The sequence below is a fragment of the Neovison vison genome, chromosome 9 (genome assembly GCF_020171115.1).
Source record: "Neovison vison isolate M4711 chromosome 9, ASM_NN_V1, whole genome shotgun sequence".
In the NCBI taxonomy this organism is placed as follows: Eukaryota; Metazoa; Chordata; class Mammalia; order Carnivora; family Mustelidae; genus Neogale; species Neogale vison.
The window spans coordinates 94,343,993-94,369,238 of NC_058099.1; the positions used below are offsets into that span (position 1 = coordinate 94,343,993).

The 25,246-nt window shown below is 50.0% G+C and overlaps 1 protein-coding gene across 2 annotated transcripts in view; it reads left to right on the forward strand.

Annotated features, from left to right (window-relative positions):
- VLDLR (very low density lipoprotein receptor) overlaps positions 1 to 25,246 on the forward strand; it is a 29,705-nt gene that overhangs the window by 874 nt on the left and 3,585 nt on the right. Inside the window, exons 2-15 of one of the 2 annotated variants that reach the window (XM_044265967.1) lie at positions 11,694 to 11,813; positions 14,813 to 14,935; positions 16,558 to 16,680; positions 18,371 to 18,742; positions 18,841 to 18,963; positions 19,062 to 19,184; positions 19,641 to 19,760; positions 19,886 to 20,011; positions 21,041 to 21,212; positions 21,632 to 21,850; positions 22,682 to 22,800; positions 23,384 to 23,523; positions 23,829 to 23,970; positions 24,781 to 24,927. In XM_044265967.1, the coding sequence (XP_044121902.1) occupies positions 11,694 to 11,813; positions 14,813 to 14,935; positions 16,558 to 16,680; positions 18,371 to 18,742; positions 18,841 to 18,963; positions 19,062 to 19,184; positions 19,641 to 19,760; positions 19,886 to 20,011; positions 21,041 to 21,212; positions 21,632 to 21,850; positions 22,682 to 22,800; positions 23,384 to 23,523; positions 23,829 to 23,970; positions 24,781 to 24,927 (2,169 nt within the window). The remainder of the gene's footprint in view (positions 1 to 11,693; positions 11,814 to 14,812; positions 14,936 to 16,557; positions 16,681 to 18,370; positions 18,743 to 18,840; positions 18,964 to 19,061; positions 19,185 to 19,640; positions 19,761 to 19,885; positions 20,012 to 21,040; positions 21,213 to 21,631; positions 21,851 to 22,681; positions 22,801 to 23,383; positions 23,524 to 23,828; positions 23,971 to 24,780; positions 24,928 to 25,246) is intronic. The other variant, XM_044265966.1, reaches the window with a different exon arrangement.

Below are 25,246 nucleotides of genomic sequence, written 5' to 3' on the forward strand. Positions count from 1 at the left end.
AGTGCGCAGCCTGCGCACCCGGACTGCGACTCCCCGGGCGCCGGTGGTCCCTCTGGAGTAGGGGTTAGAGGACGAGTGCGGTCTCAACCGGGACTCCCCGCTGGGTGTTTCACCCCTTCTCCCCGCCCCCCCCGCCCCCCTCGCGCCGTGTTTGTAAACCTCTCGGGTCTCCAGTGTAGCTGGGGGGGGGGAGGGGGAGGGGAGCGCAAGGAAGACTTAATCAGGTTAGTTTGCTGATCTTCGTTCCCGGTGAGATTTCCTCGAGAGGAATTGAGTCCTAATCTAGTGACTGTGTAATTAGCCTTCATTCCAAACAATAGATCAAAGGGAGTAGCGCGAGAGGGCTGGTGTGTGGCGCTGGGGACCACTGCCGAGTGCCCCGGGTCTGCCGCACTGGGCCCGGGAGCCCCGTCCTCGGCCACTCTCCCCGTGGCAGCCGCACAACTTTCCTGGGCAGAGGACAGGAAGCCCTTCCACGGATTCGGTCCGAGTCCCGGCGCGTCCCTGAAGTGATCTTGACTGGACGCGGCGGGCCCCGCTGGCCAGCTCCGGGGAAGTGGACAGAAGCTGCCCCGATCCGAGCACCCATGCCGGAGTCCTGGCTCCTACCGCCCGCGGCTCGGAGGCCCGCCTGCCTGCAGTCACGTGGCTCCCGAAGTGAGCCAACTTGAAAGTGTGCGGTCAAGCCCTCTCGGGCCGTACCTGGGGGGATCGAAGCCTCCCGATGCCCCCCCCTGCCCTTTGGCACGGACTGTCCCGAGCGAGCGTGTGAAGCTGGGACGGGCTTTTCTGCCCTCTGCGATTGGCTGGCCGCCCGATCACGTTTGGGTTGGTCACATGGCTCCGCGAACTCAGCATATAGCAGCGAGAGAAGTGGGATCTGAGAGGGAACGCGGAGCACCGGACAGGCTCCCTCGCACTGTCCTCCCCAAAACTTTCCCCGACCTGGACTCCCGGAAAAAGACGGGTCCTGGAGACAGCCTCTGATGGGTAACAAACCTCAGGGCCTGGAAAAGGCCTGCCTACAAGAATTTTCAGACTAAAACATTAATCATTAATGGATGAGCAATACTAACTTATTACATGATTTCTCAGAATAGTACCATGACTTGTATTATACTTTTCATAACATTTCAAATGACTAAGGTATACCAGAAACTCTTGATAACCAACCTTCCTGGAAAGGGTTTTTTGCTGCATGTTTTCTTTTAATGTAACATGTAATAACTTTCCCTTGGAAGTTAATGTTATTCTGTAGAATGCTGCAAATGCCCCTAAACTGCTGAAATGAGTTAGTTGGCCTTGTATGAGGTAGTTGAGGGTCGCTTTGACTCCCTGTGTCACATGTGAAATATGTGACATGCCATGAATAGTGAAAAACAAAAGCCCACGCAAGACATACATTTTCAAAGGAAAGGGGGCACATCGTTTTTTCCACCGGATAGAATCTGGGATTGGCTGAGGAGGTACTGATCTTACACCAACCCAGACTGACTCCTCTCTGAAGTTCAAAGCCCCAGGGTGTGTGAGTTGACCTTTTGGTCCTGATTTTGTATACATCCCTTCTTCTCACCCCCCTTCAACAACAACCCCCCCTCCCCCTCCCCGCCAAATACATTCATGGTACTGGTCTAAAATACTCTAGGACAGGGCAGGAATGTTCTCAGATCCTGACCAAAAACTTCAACCAGGCTAACAAGAGAAGTTGAAATTCAGGAGTGGAGTTGCACTCCTGATTGCAAATCCTTGGGAATTCTAGTACATTTCCTCCAGCCTAAGGTAGTCAAGATTAGGATGTGGGGTACCACATATTCATTAAAGCCAGAGCCTAGAAGAACAAAGATTTTAGGAGGGCTGTTCAAAAATGGCTAGCAACTAGCAGAAGAGGAGACAGAAACTTCTCTGACTGTGGGGAAAGGTTCATGAAGCTAGTAGGACTAGCTAGCTTAATCCAGAGAGAAGAGAAAATAAACTTAACTCTCATTCCCTTGGAGCAAGGGAAACTGACAGTGATCCTAATCCTCATTCAACCATAGAACAAGCTTGGGAGCCGGGATTCTTTAAAGGAGGATCACGGGGCAAGTGACAGCTTCCTGAAGTCTGAGCCCCTCCCTCCCTCCCGTGAATGGGCCTGTTGCTCCCTTCACATGACATTTAGCTAGAATGTCGGTCCTGTGTTGTTTTGATTCTCGGCTTTTACTGCTTGTGTCCCCAGATTCCTTGTGTGTGTATAAAGGCCAGGATCAGCCGTGCAGCCCAGTATTGTGACTGTATCGTGATCAATTGCATACTGAAGCACTTAGCATTTCTAGCAAGGTTAATTACGGCAGTCTCCATGCTTCAAAGCAGTGAGGTCCTGATTTAAGTGTTTCTGCCTTTCATAAAGTTGAATAACCATAAATTCTATTTCACTTGAGCAGTTTAACTACCATTTTAGAAGCGAAGAAAAGTAGCTCCAAGCCCCTTCGATTCCAGTATTATCAACCTGGTGAGACTTCACAAGAACTCCCAGAGTAGAACATGGCCATAATCAAGGGAACAGGGAGCTCCCAGATATATGGCGTTGGGTTTCCATCCAAAGGCCGAAAGACTCAGAGCACAACATACATGTACGGATAACTCATGTTAAATACCTAAACTGTTCTCTATTTCTTACAGAATGTGAATGATGCCATCCTTTTTGGTAGAAGGACGAATGATCAAGGATAGGCAGTTACCTCTTTGACCTTCAGTCACAGTTAAATTTACTTTGGAAAGCTACCTTCCCATTCTAGCCTACGAGAAATCAAATGCCTCCAAAGGCTATGATAAGGTCTGCAATGATGTTTATGATAAATGTACCTGCCTTAGGAGAGCCTCTCAAGGTGGGATGCTCTCCAGATGGTTAATTGATAGACTCAAAATTGCTTACTATGTTCCCTTCTCCTCTACGTCCACCTCAGAAGAATTCTTAGGGCACAACACGGACAGTACCTCCAAGACAAAGTGTCCAAAAGTACCTTCTGCACAGGTGATGGTGGGATGTACCTGTTGAGCAGAAGCAGCCAGGGACAATTTTTTGTGCCCAGCTAAAGATTTTTTAGCTAGCAGATTTGAGGACTGACAGCTTGTTAGCTTTCAGGCTCAGTGTGACTTACCTCTATCAGAATCCTGCTTGATAATTTCACTCTGCATTTTTCAGTTGGAATCTGTGTCTCTTTGCTAAGCTCTTCTGTTGGCTTAGCAATAAAAACTCTAAGCCTGGTTAATACCACCTGGTTAGACACACTAGCCATGCTGCAGGAACTAAAGCAGATGGCAGGTGATACTGTAAAGTTAGCATACTTCTTCCTTCATGTGATGTGTCCTAGGGAAGCTTGGGCCTGCTGGTTATTCAGGGGCTCTAAGTTAAGCAAGAACATGCATGCCTCCCAGGTGCCATGATATTAAGGACAGAGATTATGCAAAAAAAAAAAAAAAGTTGGGGGGCCTTAATGTTTGCTTGGAGAGCCTTTGATGACTTTAAATTTTAGAAATGCTCCAGAGCCAGTGGAGGAGGGGAAGGGTATGCACGCTCTTGCATTAAGAAGTAACTTTGGAGGCAGAAACTTTAAGTTGGGACCACTGGCCGGAGTGGTTGATCTTGCCACCAACTTGGGTTCTGGGTTGGCCCTACTGGCAAGGAGCCTTTATGTATATAGATGTGGTTTTGGGGGCTGGAGGGATGGGGCTTGCAATTTGCCAAGAAAGAGAGATGATAAGACCTTAGTTGACAGACAACACTTGCAAACTACTTCACGTGTTAGATCTCAGTTCTTTTCCCCCCAAACGCTGAGTTAACACGGTTCCTATTTTGTAGACTGCCTCTAATCTTTCCTTTTCCGATGATGCCTTCCCAAGATCCGAGTTATTAACTGATCTGTAGGTTCACGAAGTAGGTGGTAGGTTGATGCCGACATTCCTCATACTTCGGCTTCAAACACTTAACATCCATCTACAAAGCACCTACCCTGTGCCATTCGGCACCAGCAGGCATGGCGGTGGGTGTGGGCACAGTGACTAGGGAGTTGGTCCTTTCTTTCATGGCATTCGGTCTAGTGGGGAAGTCAAATCAGGAAATCAGTGCTCCAGCTACAGCCCGGCGTAGAAGCTCTGAAGAGGAGTGAGCAGACCCAACACTGAAGCCTTAATCATAAAATCACAAAAGAGACAGCAAAGATAGCAGTTGAAGGTTGCTGGAGTTCCCACCTGCTACCTGTTATACAATACGGTACTTCCCAGTTGTCACCAAGAACATAGACTCTAATGCGACAAAGCTAGATACTATTCCATCTCCTCAGATGACCTTACGAAAGTGATCAGATCGGAGCAGCAACAGGTTGTGGCCAACATTCCCAAAGAGCATGAAAGCATGTCCCAAGTGAAATCCAGTTCTCACATATCAAATTTATGACACTACCAGTTAGCTGCCACTACTGTTCCCTGCGTCCCGGAAGCTCAGTCCTCACAGGAAAATGAGGCTGGCACGCCCACACTAACACACTTGCTCTGACAGAGCAATATGGGAAAGCACACGGGTTTTAAATGACTAAGTGCCATAAGGATAACGCACTTCCATGGGCACAGAGAACTGGACTCTGTAAAGCAGAGTCTTCCAGAGTATTCTAGTTGGTCAGACAACCGGTCACACGCTTCAGGTTCAGAAAAGCTGGAAAGAATGCTTCAGGAAAAGTCTAAAATTCAATCCAGCTTTATTAGTGAATTAGTAAATCCGCTGAGCCATCCAGGAACACTCACGAGTGCCCAAAGACTCTTGAGACATCAGGAACCTGGTCCCAAGCTACAAAGATAAATTCTAGGCCCTTCCTTAGGGGGAATCCCCATGTGTAGAAACAGAAGCATGCAGATAGGGCACGCATCTCTGCACATGGCTGCTGTGTGACCAGCGGGAAGAAGCCAGACCACACCTGGTGGGTCAAGAAAAGACTGGAGGGCCTCCTTCAAGGGGAGACATTGGTGCCCACTCCAGGAGAGAAGTACACAGGAGGGACAGGAGCAAACAAGACCAAGCAAGAGTGAGCGCACAGGCCTGGGGATCCCTGGGTGTACTCTGAGCAGATCGCTGGTGGGCACCAACTGGGAAAAGTTGGGGGAAGTAGGTGGGGAACTCGACTCAGCCCTGGGGCCAGCGAGAAGCCTAGACGTGATCCCATCCTTGGCCCTTCAAGCCGTTGTAGGTTGCTTGAATTGCCATCTTGATATGGATAGAGAATGTGGCAGCCAGGAGGCAGAGGGACAGGAGACATTTAGGTCAAGTGAGGGATGAGAGCCTAGACAGGGCCAGGGCTTGGTGGCAAAATGCCAGGGGAGAAGAGCCCAGGGTGTCTGTGGGACCAAGGGTTTAGAGGAAGTGATACAGACCCTCAAGGATAGGGGCTTCTGGCAACGACAAGACAGATTTTAGAAGAACCTCTTCACCATGCATGCCTGTTAAGGCATCTAGATTTTACCTACCTAATGGGTACAGACGTTCCGTCTCACACTGTCACCATAATGTCTGTTGTAAGTGTGGCATTTACCCCCCATGCCCATCCGGCGACGGGCGTGTGGCTTATGGCGTCAGGACTACATATTCCCACTCTGAAATGGACCCAGTCACTTCCATGGTGGGCTGGATCGTAGCCTCCTCACCTTTGGGCAGTGGTTTCAAAGTATGGTCGGAGGCCAGTAGCGGTCCGTACCATCTGCGAATACAGAAAGGCAAGCTTGGGCCCCACTGTGCTCCTGCTGAACCTGAAAATCTGGGAGGAGGGGCCCAGCACAGGTTTTAACAAGCCCTGTGGGGACTCAGGTACAAATCAGAACAGGAGCGCCCACACAGAAACAAATAACTTGCCAATATGCTCCGATTTGACCAATGTTCCCTAGACTAGAAAGCCAAGCCCTGGCGTCCTTCTAGGAAAAACCCTGCTGAGGACACTCGAGTGGCTTTTTTTTTTTTTTCCTTATGAAAATGGGGCAGGGCGGGAACACAGCCTTGTCTTTCAATACTAAGACTGTGTTAGGATAGTATCATCTTGGAAAATGAAACTGCCTAATTCTGGATTGATTTAAACGGACTCTACTACCCAAATTACCAAAAGCAAAAGTGACAGCAGGATATTCCAAAATATTCCAGCAGGAAGCTGTCCTGAGTTCCAGGTGCTCTAGGCTGCGTGCGTGCTCAGTGCCGAGGCTTCTGGAGCCAGACTGCCCAGGGTTCAATTTTGCTTTCTGCGCAGGCTGATCTGGGGCAAGAACGGCGCTACCCCTGCCCATGCTCCTCTTTCCTGATCCATAAAAGGGGGAAGAGTCGCGCTCAGAGTGTAGAATTTAGAATTAGGTGTGAATTGAAGTCTTAGAGGCGTGTTTGGCCCACAATTTTAAGAACTTGTTTACCCAGGGTTCTTAAGATCATGTCACCAATGTCCGTGGAGAAACTGACAAGTGAACGGTAACATTCACTTCTTTCAGGGAATCGGAAGGATGAACCCAAGTGTTGAACAGCTTCTGGCTGGTTCTTCCAAGTGCTTTAGAGGCTGACGTGAGGGCCAGAGCACAGCCTTTGTGCCTGACGGGGGGGGCCGTCTTCCTTCCTCCCTCTCACTCACTAACCTCTCCAGAGAGAAAACCACTCTGCTGACTCGCAGGTCTGCTTGTCCTAAAATGAGTTTTAGCCTATGAATAGAAAGATTGGCATGAAAGCGGCAGCAGTAGTGAGCCTGACTAAAAATAAATGCCCTTGGCGGCCCCGAAGTGGCGAACCAAGTGGACTGAAGAAATTCCTCTAGATAACAGCCTTGTGCTCCGACAAGGAGCACAGGGAGAGCCATCAGACCCCTTGGGCCTGCCGGTCCCCGTGGAGCCGCAGCCGGAGCCTGTCAGTGCAAGTTCAAGTTCAGGTCTGTGCCTGATACCCAGAACCTCCCTGTAGCCTGGGCAGCTCGGAGCCCTCTAGGGAAATGCGTGGCCCACGCTGAAGGCTGCGTGTTTACTAGAAGGTCTATGCAGTTCTCCACTGAAGTTTCCCTGTTGCTCTTCCCCGTTAACCCTTGCAGGGACAGTCAGACAGCAGCAGGCTGACTCCACTATGCATGTAAACCCCCGAGTTTCTTGGAGCCGGTGACCTGCCAACATGGCTGGGTAGCAGCGCTCACTCCTTAGGTAAGCAAGGCTCCTGGGACAAGGCACCTTGACGTCAAAAGTTTGCAGCTTCGGATTCTCCCCGTGCGAGGGACAGAATTAGCAAGTTAGCCTCTGACACTCCTGGGCCTTCATTCATTACAAATGCCAAAAGCTGTCATGACGTACATAGGTGACAAGGTGCCAGCGACTTCCAACCCCCCCTCCACCGACCCAGAGGGGCAGGGATATTCGTTCTAAGTATTAGAGCTGAAAGAAAACCCAGATGGAGGCCAACAGTTCGATTTCTTAAAGCGATAGAAAGAACCTTTCCAAATGCTTACAAGAAACCCTAGTATTGAAACAGAAAGCCTTCCTGGTGGAAACAGGCAAAACACACAGGGTTCCCCATGGTCACGGCCTTTCTTCCCCAACTTTAACCATACTTTTGGTGCTAAGGCATTCCTCTGAAACCCTGTGGCTTTGAGGAACCTGCTGAAAACCACATTTTCCCCTCACTGTTCACCTTTCTGAGCAGATAGGTCTGGGGATACAGGCTGCCTAGAGCTTCTACTTCTAGGGTCATTTTTTGAGGTACTGGTGGTTTTAGCTTAGTCTAAGAATTAAAAGCACAGGGGCGGGGTGGGCGGGGGGTACCAGTCAGCTGAGCATCCCACTCTTGGTTTCGGCCCAGGTCGTGATCTCAGGGTCATGAGATCAAGCCCCACGTCGGGCCTCAAGCTCAGTGCAGAGTCTGCTTAGAACTCTCTCCCCCGCCCTCTCCCCCTCTCCTCCCCTCCTACTCTCTCTCTAAAATAAATAAGTCTTGGGGGGAAAAAAAATCCACAAAAGCACCTCGGGTGGAGATGATTTCAAGCTCAGCCTGTTCCCTTTATGAAAGGAGAATGCTGAACCGGGACCTGTCAGGGATGAAAATAGACTTTGGGTCCACAACCCTGTAATCCCCCAAAGCTCTGGAAACCCAAAGCTTCTTAACTTGTTGGGTGCTGTCGGTCCTCCTGGAGGCTCTGTAAAACGGCATTCCCAGTGAGCCCCCGAGGTGTGAGGGAGAATCTTCTTGAACCTTGGACAGAAGACGCACAGCTCTGCAGTCTGGCTGAGGTCCCAGTGCTGGGGTGGGATGGGGGCGGGCTGGGGGTGGGGGCTCTGGCCACTTTGCAGGGCGGGGAGTTCAACGGAACCAGGAGCACTTTCTGCCCGGGAGCAGTCTGTCCGAACAGAGTACTTAGATAACAAGAAACTTGAGGCACAGCCATCAGGCCTATAGTCTTTACTCACCTCTCTTTAAAGAGAGGGTCCTTGAGAAAGGCAGCCGGCCAGACTCAGCCCCTGTGACCCCCGCCCCCTCATCTAGTCAAGGAGAAGCAACATGCAGTGTCCTTCTTCCCTTCTCCCCCGCACCGTTCCCCCTGGTAACGCAGAGCCCTGCGTGTATCCTGGCGAAAACACAGCTTTAAGATAACTGGGCAGAAGGTTTAGGAAAATCGGGCTGAAGTGGCAGTATCTCAGATATGCAAAGGTAGAAATGAAACTCCTTTTTGTTTTACGGTATTGGAATAAACACCAAGAGCATGCTTGTCTCTCTGCCCTGAATCTGTACAGTACTGACTTGGAAGCACTGCTTCTGGAATTTTAATATCATTTATTATTGCACACAATTAGTTTGCTACAACTAGGTTCAGAGACCCTCTTGGAGATGCTGGTGAGCTGAACGCCAGCCTTATTTTACCTGTGTGCCTGTATTTGATCGCAGGCTGGCTTGAGTGTCTAGGAATATCTGTAGCTTCTGAAGTCAATTTTAAGATCTTCAGTGCCTAACCCTGAAGGGGAAAACCATCATTTGACACCTAATTTTACACCCCTGTTGAAGCCTGATTATGTGCCTACCTTTTTTTTTTTTTAAGATTTTATTTATTTATTTGACAGAGATCACAAGTAGGCAGAGAGGCAGGCAGAGAGAGAGGAGGAAGCAGGCTCCCTGCTGAGCAGAGAGCCCAGTGCAGGGCTTGATCCCAGGACCCTGGGATCATGACCTGAGCTGAAGGCAGAGGCTTAACTCACAGAGCCACCCAGGTGCCCCTGTGCCTACCTTTTTGAGTGTGTTGATACCAGTGTCTGAATTTTTGTCTCTTTTTCACTGAGCAAACTTTGGTACTGAAAACCTTTAAAAATAATTCAAGGCCAAAGATGTGAAAAGAAGGACCACGTGCACCCCAATATTCATGGCAGCAATGGCCACAGTTGCCGAACTGTGGAAGAGAGTGGCGATGCCTTCAACAGATGAATGGATAAAGAAGATGTTGTCCCTATACACAATGGACTACTAGGCTCCATCAGAAAGGAGGAATATCCAACTTTTGAGTCAATGTGGATGGGATTAGAGGAGATTATGCTGAGTGAAATAAGTCAAGCAGAGAGAGTCCAGTATTATATGGTTTCACTTATATGTGGAACATAAGGAATAGCATAGAGGACATTAGGAGAAGGAAGGAAAAAGTGAATTGGGGGAAATCAGAGGTGGAAATGAACCATGAGAGACTATGGACTCCGGGAAACAAACTGAGGGGAGGGAGGTGGGGGGATGAGCCCGGTGATGGGTATTAAGGAGGGCACGGACTGCATGGAGCACTGGGTGTTACACGCAGGCAATGAATCATGGAGCACTACATCAAAAACTGATGATGTACTGTATGGTGACTAACATAACACAGTAAAAAAAAAAAAAATCCAGAGCCTCCTAACCGCAGCCTGACTGTTCTCTCCAACTAGATTTCCATTGATGTTGTCCGACGACCAATCACACACTTGCTTCCTTTTAAATGAAGCGCTCTACGTAGGTTCTTAGCACAGCCCTCAAAGGTCGGGGGATAGAGAACTGAAGCCGGGGCCCTGTGCAGCTCGCCCCAGCACGGAGAACACGGACGAGCTCTTGGGATTACAGTGATGGGTGGGGAGAGGCAGCCGCTTCTCCTATTCAGTTGAACAGGATTAAAGCCAGCCCCTGACACTTCCTGCCAACCTCTACCCTCCTCAATCCCTGGTATCTTAAGCCCAGTAAGATACTTGTGGAATGAACAAACGGTATGAAACAGAGGTAAGAAATGCCACCGAAATCTACTGCTTTCTATCTGGGTCCCAGCTTCACTGCACTCCTGGGAGCAGAGTGGCACACACGGTTTACGAAAACACTGCGTTCCCGAGAACGCCACCCACCCCCGTATGGCAACCCTGACTTGGACCGCACGCTCATGTCCCTGGGAGTTAGCCACAAAGCACAGGCTGCCCCCAGAGAGCCGGGAGTAGCTGACAGTCGAGGCCAACGGGAGTGTTGTGTGCCCAGCACAAGGGTTCCAGCCCGTGCTGGTCACCGGCGCGTCTGTTCTTAAACCAGCTGCTGATGCCGGGAGACGGCAGGAAGTCGGAAGGCTTTCTGCTTGGAAGGCCTCCCTCTGTCATCTGCAGGAGTTCTGGGGCACCCGAATATTTGCAGTCTATGTCTGTTAAGCAGCTAGACCCTTGCCTTGTCGCTCAAAGAAATCACCCCCTCCAGACGGGCACACGTCTGGATAGGAAATACCCAAACGGCAGCTGTCCCGTGACAGGCAAAAACAAAAAACAAAACTACGTGCTCTGCTTACAAGGATTCATTCAGGCCACCCTGCGAATTAAACATCCATACATCGAGCACAGGAACTCCGAGAGTTAGAGGAACAGACTCCAGTCTGGGGCTCTCCCTCGTTTTCATTCTCTTCTGTCACTAAGAAGGATCTCCCTTTACCTCTCAACTGTCCCTTCTTGATTTTTATCCCCAAGGCATTTTGCAAGCGTATCTTTTTCTAATTAGATCTCAAATTCAAAGACAAGGAGCCAAGCATTTTACCTCTGTTCTGCCCCCTCCTTGTGGCCCCTTGTAAATCTCCCTCAGTTTGCCTGTAATGGGAACATCATCCATGAACGATATAGAATGTGGCCAAGAAATGCTATGAAAGGATTCAGATTTGGCTGTATTATAGCTACACTCGTGAGTTCAACAAATAGGGTAATGAGGCCACGGGCAGGTGAGTCCCACCCAACTCCCCACGGCCTCTGGGCCATTGAGGTTCCTTCTCTCTTGGTCTGGCTCCATTGGCCCAGAATCACTATTCCAGCCACCATGCGCAGTTTTCAGGAGTCAGAAAGGAATGAAGGAAAATGGGTCCCCATCCCTTGGACAGTATTTCCCAGAAGGTCTATCTTACCATTCCTATTTATATTCCACTAGCCAGACCTTAGCCCCTTCCCAGGCTCTGCCTGATTGCAAAAGAGGCAGGGAAATCTCGTCTTCTCCACATGGCGTTTGCCCCACTAAGAACTCAATAACCGTCCGTCACTGCCCCTGGGCCCGCCCAGCCCTGGTGACTAGAAGGCTCTACCCTGCGGAGTCTGCAGCGGTCCCTCCGAGAGGGACCGTATCCGCGGGTTTGGGGTAACTTGCATCTCTAACTTCCCACGCTTGCATCCCAGCTTAGCTAAGTGCTCCCTCTTGATTTTAGGAAGAAGAGCCAAATGTGAACCCTCCCAATTCCAGTGCACAAACGGCCGCTGCATTACGTTGCTGTGGAAATGCGACGGGGACGAAGACTGCGCTGACGGCAGCGACGAGAAGAACTGCGGTGAGTAAGGAGCCCCACTGTCCCGGGCCGCCTCCCGAGGGTGCGCGCACGCCACGGAACGCGATGCTCTTCTCTTCGCTTCTCAAATGGATGGCGATTCTGAAAATAAGAGGCCGCTCGTGAGAACGGCTGTGAACCCCAGGGTCCCAAGAGTCCTTACATCCTGGTCTAGAGCAGTCTGGTTCAGTGTTTGACACGGGACTACCAGCCTGAGCGTGGAAGGTTGACGATCGAGCGCGGGTCCTTGGAAATGGCAGGACCTGGTTTATCGTAGGTCAGGCAGACGTTCGGTATGGGAAGCTAGGACAGGGGCTGGGACGGCGAGAAGTAGAGACAGAAGCTTGCTTAGAACAGACTTTCTTTTTATAATTCTCAAATAGCCCTGATCCCCCCCCCCCACCAAAAAGAAAGCATCTATTGTAGGCAGAGACTTTTTAAGTCATGAATAGTAAGAAATCCCCTTGGGTTTCAGCAGGTTCCTAAACTCCTGACATAGAAGCTCCAGGCCAGGGCAGGTCACAGATCAGATAAGGATTTTTAAAAAAGCCTCTGCCTACAATAGATGCTAATTCTAAAGCTTTAGGCAGGGCGGAAGACAATGTTTCCCCAAGAGAATGGGAATAGAGCCTCATGCCCACTGGTACGCACATACCCACACTGATCATAGATCATGGTGAGAAATGCCTCATGTTGAGCCACAACAGCTGAGAACTACATGTCCACATGGCCTTTAGGTTACCTTGAACACATGCTGAAGGTGATTTTTTTATCCTTTTGTTCTATGGTGTAAAAATCCTGAAACAAGACTGTATGGACGTCGGTGACAACATGGTCATTTGCCTTCTAAAGGACGTTATATAAAGATGTCCACTCTATAAACTAGAAATACAGAAGAAAAACAGAAGGTACTGCAGGTAGCTGCAGGTGCCATCTCGTTATGCCCTCCCTGCTTCTTCACGCGTCAGGACAAACACGGCAGCACTAAGGCATCACTTGTGTCATGCGGAGCAACAACATGGGGAAACCCATTGTTCTTAGAGAGTTCTCGCGTTTCAGAAGCCTGCTTTGGGACTACCTTAGTAGCAGCTAACCTGGGTCATCTTAGGGATCACCGCTGGCTCTTCCTAAAATAGTCTCCACATAAATAACTTCTAGACACACGACAGGAGGGTTTGGAAGAGGTAAGAGGGGAAATATATGTACTCGAAATCCCATGAAATGGGAAAAATTAAATATGTCGTTGGCCAGCACTGGTCTCTCTGCCTCCTGGGTATGCAGGTAGAGAAGGAGAGTGGGAACATTGCTCGGGGAAGCTCTGCATGTTTATTTTGAGATGTTCCTCCCTGGAAGGGAAAAGGGTGCCCAGTTGCTTAAAACGCATAAAGCCGCTTAGTATTTTTCCTGTCTGCTGTCTCGATATTGAACGGGGCTATAGTTTCAGTAGAGCTGTTTCTTTCAGGCAGGTCAACCAGCATTTTTAGTCAACTGCTGCTTGGAATCCACAAGTCATGTGTTCCCATCAGCACCCCCCTCCCCAACTCAGTCTGTTACAAGCGAGAGGCTCACCGGATTAATGAGTAACGTAGATCCTCTGAGCGGGTAACTGGTAGACCTGTTCCCCTGGGACACACCTACATTTCTATCCATCTCTTAAGGCCCTATTCAAACAGCCTTTCTTGAACCTCCAGTCTGTGTTCAGAACGGAGAGGGAGGAACTCGGGCAAGTTTCTGCCCCTGTTTATCATTTGCATCAGCACTTGGTAGGACAGCCGTCTTGCCTACTCCCGTAACACTTTATACATCCTCAAACCACGTGGCCTCTTTACAATGACTCCCCTCCTCGTCTTCCGAGGACCACCACAGGCTGAACTGCCGCAAACTAGCTCCGCAGACGCTCCCGCACCTTCCGACAGGCTCAGGAGTGTGCGAGTCTGGATGTCGCTTTCACCATTAATACTGGGGTTTGAGCGTTTCCGTGATTTTTAGAAACAGGTGTGAATCTAAGAGCTAAGGTGGCCTTTCTTGTTTCCTTGGCTACACGATTCATGGGGAAGAATTATCCCTTTTGGATCATCAGGATTTGTCACCACGTCTTTCGAGCTGTCGGAATGGGCTAGAATCACTCTATTTTCCTGTTGCGCTGTGTCTGAGGCGAGGGAGAGGGGGTTTCCCTCTGCAAGTTGTCCCTAGCTCAGACCCCAGACTTGAAGCAATCCCTTTCTAGTTCTTAGCAAACTGTCAGCTTTTAGCTGATTTACCATAATAGAATATTCGTTAGGGAAGAAGAGTGAAAACTGGAAATTTAGGCACCTGAGCAAGGAAGAATGCAGCTTGGGAAGGAGAAGCCTAGAACACCCTATGTGGCTGCTTATGGAGACCCTCCCTGCCGTCTCTGACTACTTGGTGGGCAAGTGACCAAGCCGCCCAGTTGGTTTCGGAGAGTCCAGATTTATGCCTGTCTTCCTGGCATACTTCTCAGTGTCCCCACTCTGCTGATTGTCCCATTTTGGACAAGTTGCAGGGTCACCAGGATCACAGGAGAAAAGGCCTGCCCTTGTTGGAATTAGTAGCAGAATTGATACCTTTCTCAGGTGATTTGTCACTCTAGCCCTCATGGGGGGACGTTGGCAGCCCCCACAGCATCTTCTGTGACTTTTAGCTGATGTTAGTCCAACTCTTGGATTCTAAATGTGACCTCGTTTATACCCGGGCTTAAACGTTCTCCCTGGGTTGTAAGGTAAGGAGCAACCCCCGTCTTACCATGACTTCCATATCTCCCAACTCTCTCAAATGACCATCTTGCTTCTCTGGACAAAAACACAAAAACCAAAAAAAAAAAAAAAAGATTTTTCTAGTGTTCGCCTGGATATTGGCAGTTTAGCGCTAGCAGGCTCCATTCTGTTGTTGGAGTAAAAGGTGTCAACAGGCAGTTTCACGCCCAGCGGGAATATCAGCCCTTGGGTGCCTACGACTTTAACCCCGCCGATCAACTTTTGTAGTGAAGAAGACGTGTGCCGAGTCAGACTTTGTGTGCAACAATGGCCAGTGTGTCCCCAGCCGGTGGCAGTGTGACGGGGATCCCGACTGTGAAGACGGCTCCGATGAAAACCCAGAACAGTGCCGTGAGTGATTTGCTTTGGACCGTAACTCGCCCAGGCTGTTCCGTGTTTTGTAGCTCTAAGTCTTACTTCATCCAAAACTTGGTTGTAATTTCCCTTGGCCTGCCTTGATGTGTGGGCCAGTGGACTCCAAGGTCAGTCAAGTCATTAACAAGTTGATGAGTGTCTATTAAAGAATATTATCCCTAGTCTAACAAGACTGACATTCTCTTGGGTAGCTTTGCTATTGAATGTTGAAGACTGAAGCCAGCCGATTTGATTAAGAACTCCTTGACTAGGTGCATAGATTTCAAATATTTGGTAATCATGACTCCAAGCAGATGGTACTCTGGTCCTGGAAGCTAAGTTGAGGTAGGAGGTTCCCCACTTTGGGCCCAGGATAAGCTTTTAGATGTACAGCTTATGTTATATATAACGTATATATAACATATATATGTTATATATACATATATAACATATAACATTATATGTTATATTAACATATGTTATATATTACATGTTATAACATATGTTATATATACACATATATAACATATAATATTATATGTTATATATAACATAAGCTGTACATCATATACATACATATATGTATGTGTATATATGTACATATATATGTATACACATATGCACACACACATATGTTTATACACACACACAGATATATATATATAGTCCATTACTGAAGGGGTAAGGTGGCTAGAAATAGGGTGACATCGTGATTTTTTAACAAACCTCTTACCTAAGGTTATTAAAGTAGGGTAAAGCTTACAGCTTATTCTTAAATAAGAAAAATGTCATAGGTATGCCACTGTATATCTGTGTTCTTAGGCGGATAGCCAGGAAAAGGTCTGTGACATCACAGAGGATGAGGATTTGGGACAGGTAAATTAGGATCCTTTGAATGTCATGGTGAAGAAAGTCTTGGAATTCATTTCGAAGCAGTCGAGAGCTGTTGAAACACGAAAAGTGCCAATCTCATGGGAACCAGGTTTCGGTCTGGAATAAGGATGACAAAACTCAGTGGAGCAGAAAGGAAGATAAATGCATCAATTTCAGTTTTCGAGGCAAGGAGTCAGGGGAGCGATAAGAACATTGGTCGCGGCAGGTCAGATCACCTCCGGGAAAGCGTGGTTGCCCAGAAACACGGCCCTGAGTTTTAGCTGAGGGTGACCCAGTGAGGTCAGGAACTAGGAGAGGGTCCCTGTTTCGGCAAAGCTCCTGTAGGTCATGAAGAACCTTTAAAGGAATCTAGTCAGGAAGCTTCCCAGGTGTTAGGTCATCTAGCCTTTTGGGAAGTGGCCATTAGGTGACCTTATGTGGTATCTGACAGATCACAAACAAACACAAAAAGGTCAAGGAGCAGGCCGGCCAATAAACCTAACTGTGCCAAATAAAACAGAAGCCAGAGCTGAGCACGCCACGGAACCTTGAAGGAGGAACGCGGTTGAGGCTCTCCGGGGTCCTGCCGGGCGACACCGGCTGGCGTGGCTTCCACTAGTAGGTCGCATCTCGCCCCTTCGCCAGGCCACCGAGGGACAGGTGTGAGCCCGGGCAGGCCGCGCGGGACCAGCTGTGTGGCACGGAGGCGTGGGGGAGGCTCTTTTGAGACTGTATATCATCAACAGATATGAGAACATGCCGCATAAACGAAATCAGCTGTGGCGCCCGGTCCACTCAGTGTATCCCCGTGTCCTGGCGGTGTGATGGTGAAAATGACTGTGACAGTGGCGAAGATGAAGAGAACTGTGGTAAGAAGACCAGTGTCCAGTGGCTTATCCCCGAGACCCTTTTGCTCAAAGAGAAGGGTGGGCAGGGGGAGACGCTCCCTCGAGTGTGAAGATGCGGTTCCGGTGACTCGCTTTTCAGTGACTTCGCTGTGCGCTCAGCTGCTTGGCCTCCGTTACTGCCCTAAAACTCTGGCAGGAGTCCCCCGGTGACTGGCCACTGCTTGCTCTGGTGTTCCTCCTAGGCAGATAGACGGGAGACGGTAAGTCGTTCAGGGCACTGCCACCCAGAATAGGTCAGTAAAGCCACAGCGGTGTGACGTCTGTGTCTCTTAGGACGGGGGACCCAGGCCTTCCTCACGTGGGCTCAGCACAGCCGGAAGGGGACTAGGGCCAGCAAGCTCACGCTGAGGTCTCAAGTGGGTCTGCTTCTTGGAATACATGACCCGAGTAGCCTGTGAGGAACTTGGGCTTGCCTCCAAGCTAGATTCTCTTTGAGCCTTTCCAAAGGTTTGCCTGGCCCAGAAGCGTTAGCTCTCATCTTGCCAGCGGAGACCCAAAGAAAGCCCTGCCCAGCCAATGGTCCTTGACTGGTCTCTTCTCATAGTTCCTGCCTGTAAATACGAGCTCTGTTTCACAGGCTTTCATGTTTCTGTTCCTGGGAAATGTGTAATAAAGTGCCGTGCGTTCCAGGCAAGGCCCTGGGAATTATCTGGGTTGAACAAACATTGCTGTGAGCAGTCTTTCAAGCTACCGCCCTTTAATAGGGCTCCCAGAGCGACAGCTCCCAGGGCTGACAAGCGCAGGCCTCCCACGGCCGCAGAGTACTAGTGAGCTGACCATGCTTGTACTCCAAACACCAGTCTCGTGTGGAGAAGTCGACTTCCGACGTCAATACCACTGCACCTAGTCCAATGAGTTTCGGTTCGATCCCAGAATTGAGCTTCATGTATTGGTAAGCCCCAGAGCTGCCAAGTATCTCCCTCCTAAAACTAGACTTTGCTTCCCAAGAGAGTCGTGGTCTCTCCCCGAATGACCAGCAAATTGTGACCTTGATTCATCCGGCAGGAATTTGAGTCCAAGTAGAAACTGGCTAGTCGGCCTGGTTTATCATCATTTAGCAGATTGGGCGGTGAGGACTGAGATAGATTCCAGCCCAAGCAGTGACTTTCTAACACTTGAAAATATTTAAGATCTGTTATTCCTGATCCTGGTTTGAGGGACCAACAGAGAAGGAACCACGTATGGTAGCAGAACACAATGGCTGGTGTGGGTTAATCGTGTCCTAATGCTTCTAATGAGTCCACACTTGCCTGCGTACCCCATACGTGGTGTTCTCAGCTGATAACCTGGACGGAGGAGCTGTCTGTCCATTTAGAGTAGCTCGGTCTTTGCCATTACCATTGCCATTCGCTATCCCTTTAGGATTCTGTTGTGGTTCTCACTTCAAATTAACTTCTAAGCCTTCAGCTGTTCTCTTGGTCCTTTCTTTCCCTTCTTACTCGAGAGCCCCTGCATCTTGTCCATACCGAGACTGCATGCGAGTACCCCAGGAACTCGGATGCGAGCAGAATGCCACCTTAGCTTTTAAGTGAAGCTGGGACAGCTGGCCAGGGAGCGTGATGAGACCCCGCGCACTGCGCCGTGCGGCGAGGGTCGGGAAGCCAGGGCCAGTCCCGGGCGCTCAGCGGGCTCTGCCCTCTCCCCGCTGCAGGCAACATCACGTGCAGCCCCGATGAGTTCACCTGCTCCAGCGGCCGCTGCATCTCCAGGAATTTCGTCTGCAACGGCCAGGACGACTGCAGCGACGGCAGCGACGAGCTGGCATGCGCGCCCCCCACGTGCAGCGCGCACGAGTTCCAGTGCGGCACCTCGTCCTGCATCCCCCTCAGCTGGGTGTGCGACGACGACGCCGACTGCTCCGACCAGTCCGACGAGTCGCTGGAGCAGTGCGGCCGCCAGCCCGTGATGCACGCCAAGTGCCCGGCCAGCGAGACCCAGTGCGGCTCCGGCGAGTGCATCCACAAGAAGTGGCGCTGCGACGGGGACCCCGACTGCAAAGACGGCAGTGACGAGGTCAACTGTCGTAAGTAGCCTTCTCGGCGGTCCGCTCCGTGCCCGCGGCGGGGGTCCGCCGGGACCGTGTGGCTGACCCTCCTTCTCCCTCGCCCGCGCCCACCGCAGCTTCGCGCACCTGCCGCCCCGACCAGTTCGAGTGCGAGGACGGGAGCTGCATCCACGGCAGCCGGCAGTGCAACGGCATCCGGGACTGCGTGGACGGCTCGGACGAGGTCAACTGCAAAAACGGTGAGGGCCTCCTCCTGGGGGGGGGAGGGGGCGGGAGTCAGAGGACTCCTGGGGCAGCCCCGCCAATGGACCCTTCGCTTTTGTGTTTCTCCTTGTAGTCAATCAGTGCTTGGGCCCCGGCAAGTTCAAGTGCAGAAGTGGGGAGTGCATAGAAATCGGTAAAGTATGTAACCAGGAGCAGGACTGCAGGGACTGGAGTGACGAGCCCCTGAAAGAATGTCGTAAGTGGACGGCTTGCCTGAGCACCGAGTGGGGAAGGTTCACCGCATCGCCCCTAGCTAATGCCGTGGGGACCTCGCGCAGGGCCTGGCACACCCCTTCTAAGGAACCCAGTTCTGTGGTTGGGCTTCAGAGTGGCACTGTTATGCCTTCAAAGTTGAAGCAGTCACAAGCTCCGTTCATAGCTTCACCTCCTTAAAGATGACTGATCAGCTGTAGGACACTGGACTCCTATGACTCAGCCAGCCGGTCACCTGCCAAGCAGACCGGGTTTACTCTCCCCCCAAACACTCCGAGATGCGTATTTTAAAAGCAAATTGTTAGACCTTAGGAAAGTCACGGGTTTGACCAGACTACCTAGATAAGTAACTGCAAAAAGCCCAGAGTTTAAACGTTAACAGGGGCAAAAATCGATTTAAAATATGGTACGGGGTAACTCTGGTCCCTTTTTCTTCCAGATGTAAACGAATGCTTGGTTAATAATGGCGGCTGTTCTCACATCTGCAAAGACCTCGTGATAGGCTACGAATGTGATTGCGCCGCTGGGTTTGAACTGATAGATAAGAAAATCTGCGGAGGTGAGTCCGGAAGGGAGCCTCAGCCCTGGAGGGAGGGGGGGCGGCGGGGGAGAGAAGCATGGAAAGGACGGTATCTTGCTGTAGGTCATCGAGGCACAAAAGACTAATCCTAGTTTCCCTCCTAGATATTGATGAATGCCAAAACCCCGGAATCTGCAGCCAGATTTGCATCAACTTAAAAGGTGGTTATAAGTGTGAATGTAGTCGGGGCTATCAGATGGACCTTGCCACTGGCGTGTGCAAGGCAGTAGGTAAGTGGACTTGGACGGGTGTTGCTCTGGTCCCTTTAGGAGTAAGCGCTTACAAAGCGTGCAGCCACTGACCCCGAGAGTCAGCTCAATTACAGAATTAAAATAGTACAGCTCCCCCTGACTTAGGATGGGGTCACAACCCAATAAACCCATGGTAAGTTGAAAATATCCCAAGTCAAAAATGCATTTAATATACCCAACCTACCAAATACCACGGTTTAGTCAAGCCTGCCTTCAATACACTCAGAACTCTTACATCATCTTCTAGCTGGGCAATGTCATCTAACACAAAGCCCAGGAAGTATGGAATGTCTCATGTCACTTACCGAGTACCACACTGAAAGGGAGAAGCGGAACGGCTGTATGGGTACAGATGGGTGTCAGCGCATCGGGACTCACGTCTCCGTGATCGTGGGGGCTGCAAGGAGCTTCAGCTCACTGCTACCGCCCAGCATCATGAGAGAAGATCACAAGAGAGGATGGTAGCACGTATCCCTGGCCTGAGCAAAGATCCCAACTCTGAATTCGAAGTGTGCTTCTTACGAACGCAAACTGCTTTTGTACCATCATAAAGTTGAAAAATCCTAAATCGAGTCATCCCAAGTCTGGGACTGTCTGTTCTGGAGATCAGTGCTACTTACCTCCCAGTGCAGTATCACAAAAAAAGCATTTCCCCAGACACCTGCCTTGGTCAGTTTCTTTTGCGTATGATAGCATGAATGTCTACCAGGTTCACTTGCTTCCTGCTTCCAAAACTTGAATGCAATCCCAGGAAGAAACTTAGGCAACAGCTGCTCAGAGACTGTTCCCGGCTGATCAGCCACCCTACTTTTGAGTGCTGTGACCCCAGGACTGCCTTCTTGAACAGTGGGAGGTGCTTACAGTGCCCCGGGCTAGCCATCTCACACCGCAGCTAGCCATCTCCTCAGGTGTTGGGCCGTGCCTTTCCTTCGTAAGTGCTCCCTCCTGACTTAGAAGGACCTTGCCTTCTTACAGCGACACTAAACAAACCTGACTCCTGTCTTGCAGGCAAAGAGCCAAGTCTGATCTTCACGAATCGAAGAGACATCCGGAAGATTGGCTTGGAGAGGAAGGAATATATCCAACTAGTGGAACAGCTAAGAAACACTGTAGCGCTTGATGCGGACATTGCTGCTCAGAAACTGTTCTGGGCTGATCTAAGTCAGAAGGCCATCTTCAGGTAACTTCAGTTCTCTGCTTAGCGTCTCAGCCTAAGCCTTGGTCTTTGTGAAGGCTCGGAGGAACTTCTAGCTCCACGCTAGCATCTAATTAGCTGGACTCTTAAATCTGGACACTGATTGATTCTGCAACTATTAAGTTACTATCGGTTCCTCATTAGAGACTAACAATGGTGTATGGAGTACAAGGTGTCTTAGCAATGTGTCAGTCCTACTTATCAAGTACCTCCCAGCAACTCAATAATGAACACTGTCATTTAGTATCAGTAAGAAGCATCGTTAAATGGTGTGAGGGGTGAGCTATGGTGTGACTCGAGTTTCTTCTGCACAAAGTTGTTGACCATTTTGTAAACAGCAAGTCCATTCTCCAAGCTCCGATGGTGTCGAACTCTTAAATGTCCTGTGACCTGTTCTGTTGCAGTGCCTCCATCGATGACAAGGTTGGCAGACATGTTAAAATGATCGACAATGTCTATAATCCTGCAGCCATCGCTGTTGATTGGGTGTACAAAACCATCTACTGGACTGATGTGGCCTCTAAGACTATTTCAGTAGCTACCCTGGATGGAACCAAGAGGAAGTTCCTGTTTAACTCGGACTTGCGGGAACCCGCCTCCCTCGCTCTGGACCCACTGTCTGGGTGTGTAGTCTGTTTTTTCTAGCCTTTTGGTTGCTGTTCCTCCTGGCTGAAATAGTACTGAAACCCCAAGACTTACAGCTCCCCACAACAAAGAATTATCCCGTTCAAGATGTCAGTGCTGTCACGGTCGAGTAAGTCCGCTCTCTTCCAGGCCCCCGGCAGGATGAGCACTGACTGACGTTAAGGAAACACGTCTGACTTGACATACACACAGAAGCGGTGTCTGAACCCTTACGGCCACCAGCTTCTCTGCAAGCGATTTTTAATGTTTGTCCAAATGCTTTGCCAAACCTAAGGACTAGCATGCGTTGTGAGGATTTTAGGAGCTCTATTACCTCAACGCTTTCATCTAAATGTCCAAGTCATCTGAAAGTCCAGTTGAAGTAAATGGATCTCTCTAGCAACATTTCCCCAAGAGGCTCCCCTATGTGGGTGCTAAGGCTATAGAAAAGCAGCTTAGGAAGTTGACGGAGGCTCTAGCAATGACACCTGACCCCCAGAATCCTCGCGAGAACAGTCAGCCAAGCCCCTCGATAAGGCTTAACATATAGTCAACTTTCAGTCCTCTGAAAGAATTCCTTTTAGAAAGGAAATATATAACCTGTGACTTTGGGCTGAAATATAATTCTCACACTTCCATAGATTAATAGTGTTCATAACGAGCTTGTGGATTCTTAGTGTTACCTTTTGTTGATCTGGAATATAATTTAGACCGTTACCTGTTACTGTCGGTCTCCAGAGCTCTCCTGTCGTCGTTTAAATGTGTATCTCAAACTACAAATTTATTCCTTCTAAACCACTGAGGCTTCTTCCTCATTTAATTCTTCCTAGCTTTGTGTACTGGTCAGACTGGGGAGAACCAGCTAAAATAGAAAAAGCAGGAATGAATGGATTTGATAGGCGGCCCCTGGTGACAGTGGACATCCAGTGGCCTAATGGAATTACACTTGGTAAGTCTGTCCTTCCTTCCTTGGCCACGACCAGGGTGGCTACCACCTTGGCCCACGGTCTCCACAGCTTTTGCTTCCCTCCATAGTTCACTCTGGACTACAGCCAGTGATGGCTCCCGTGGTTCCCTGATAGCAGGAATTTGGAATGAGAGGACCTGAGCAGTGCAAATCGAATGCTCGGGCTTTCGCACATTAGATGCTCTATCATTACTAGCTTTTCTGTCCACTTGGGCCAAATACGGGACATAAATTCAACGCGTCTTGGGGCCTTAAGAACTCTCATCCATCGGGAGGAACAGCACACCAACCTCCCGTAACACTTCTCTAACGTGAGCACCATTTCTTAAGAAGAGCACCATTTCTGAGAATCTCAGGTGCTCCTTTAATCCCCTAGAAGAAGTGTGGGCCCAGACCCCGCATGCTGCCTCACAAGGTTTGTGGAACCCCCCCCCCCAACCACCGCTTTAGGAACCCATGCTGGAGAAGGAACCATGAGAATAGAATATTGGATTCCCTGGGTATGTTCAGTGGAAGCCGCGGCGGTGATGGAGTCCCGTGCGCTGACCATTCTTTTCCTCCCCAGACCTTATAAAGAGTCGTCTCTACTGGCTTGACTCCAAGTTGCACATGTTGTCCAGTGTGGACTTGAATGGCCAAGACCGCAGGATTGTCCTCAAGTCTCTGGAGTTCCTAGCTCACCCTCTCGCGCTGACCATATTTGAGGTGAGATGTGTGTGTCAGCTCCAAGCATCTGCCTCTGGGTTACTAGAGTGCCTCGGGGGAGAAAGGACAGGACAGGTGTGGGACAAGGAGGGATGGGCAGAGGAGCGTGACCCGAGAAACTGCTTCCACTTCAGACATGGGATAAAGTCGATGCTCACTTGAAGAAGCCTGAACTTGCATCTCCAAGTGACATCCAACTTCCCAGACTGATGTGCAATAAATTTGCGCCGTTACATTGCCAGACAGTAAGAATGACCTTAGATACAGACTGTGTTAATCCCGCTAATCTGGGGGTTCTGTTTTAGGATCGTGTCTACTGGATAGATGGAGAAAATGAAGCCGTCTACGGTGCCAATAAATTCACTGGGTCAGAGCTGGCCACTCTGGTCAACAACCTTAATGATGCCCAAGACATCATTGTGTATCACGAACTCGTGCAGCCGTCAGGTAATGGGGACAAGCACAGCCCTCCGTCCATAAGGCCGCTGTAGAGACAGCAGCAGGGCCTAGTACCTGCCGGGCTACCAGGAGCTCCTTAATATGTCATCCTGCCCTACAGCAGGACTCTCCCGTCCAGTCCCCTGCCTCAAACACATCAAACATGGTGCTTCGTTTGTTTTGTTTGCATTTCTGACTTCCCAGTGAAAGAGCTTTCAGAACTTCAGCTCTCCCCACCCCCGGCAGGCAATCTTTTATTCCAGGCTTTTCCATACCTCCTGGACTTCATTCCCTTGTACGCAGACTCTTGCACTATCCTCCCAAGGAGCTTTTATGCCACAAGCTTTCCCTACCTCCCGCTGATGACACATCTTCTGTGTAGATTCCCAAACCCATCCATCTGGTCACACCAGCTCCTGCTCAAACTGCTTGACTGGTTCTTTCTAAAGGAAACCCGTCAGCCTCCCCTTGGCTGGGTTCTGCAAGGCCCAGCGAAGACCGAGGAGGACATGCTCTTTTTCCCCTTAGTCTTCACTCTAAGCTGTGGGTCCTTAATGGGTGCCTCCTGCCTCCTCACCACACCCCTGTTGCAGGCATAATCCCAAAGCCGCTTTCCAGAAATTTCTTTGGATCTGCGGTATCCTGAGGGCATGTTGCCTGTCCCTGTATTTCTTCATTGTATTGAACTTGAAGGTTGGACAGAGGAGACAAGCGCCATCTCCCTGGGGACAAGGACTCATGTCTCCAGCTTCTAGAAGAGGGCTTTATGTACAGTAGGCACCAGAATCCCTCTTTTAAAGGACTCTTATCTCCAAACAGGTAAAAACTGGTGTGAAGAAGACATGCCCAACGGAGGCTGTGAATACCTGTGCCTGCCGGCCCCACAGATTAACGATCACTCTCCGAAGTACACCTGTTCCTGTCCCAACGGGTACAGTCTGGAGGACAACGGCCGGGAGTGCCACAGTAAGGCTTTTCACTTTTCAGCCACAAGCAGGGCCTAACCACAGGCAGAAGAGTAAGGCACTAGCGAAAAAAAACTAGCCCAGATGTTAAGAATTCCGCTCTCACCGATGCTTGGAATAGACTTGAGAACGCACCGGCCCTCACTGCCGGCCGGGCTGTTGGCGCCGTTCCCTCCCAACTGCCTCTCACTCACTGCAGCACCGGGGAGTCGGTAGGGGACCACGGTGCACGGGACCGGCCTGAGGTGTCCCGGTTAGTCTCGCAACAGCCCTGAGCTGGCCAGCTTGCAGATCATTGAAGTCTTAATGTTCTCCTCCAG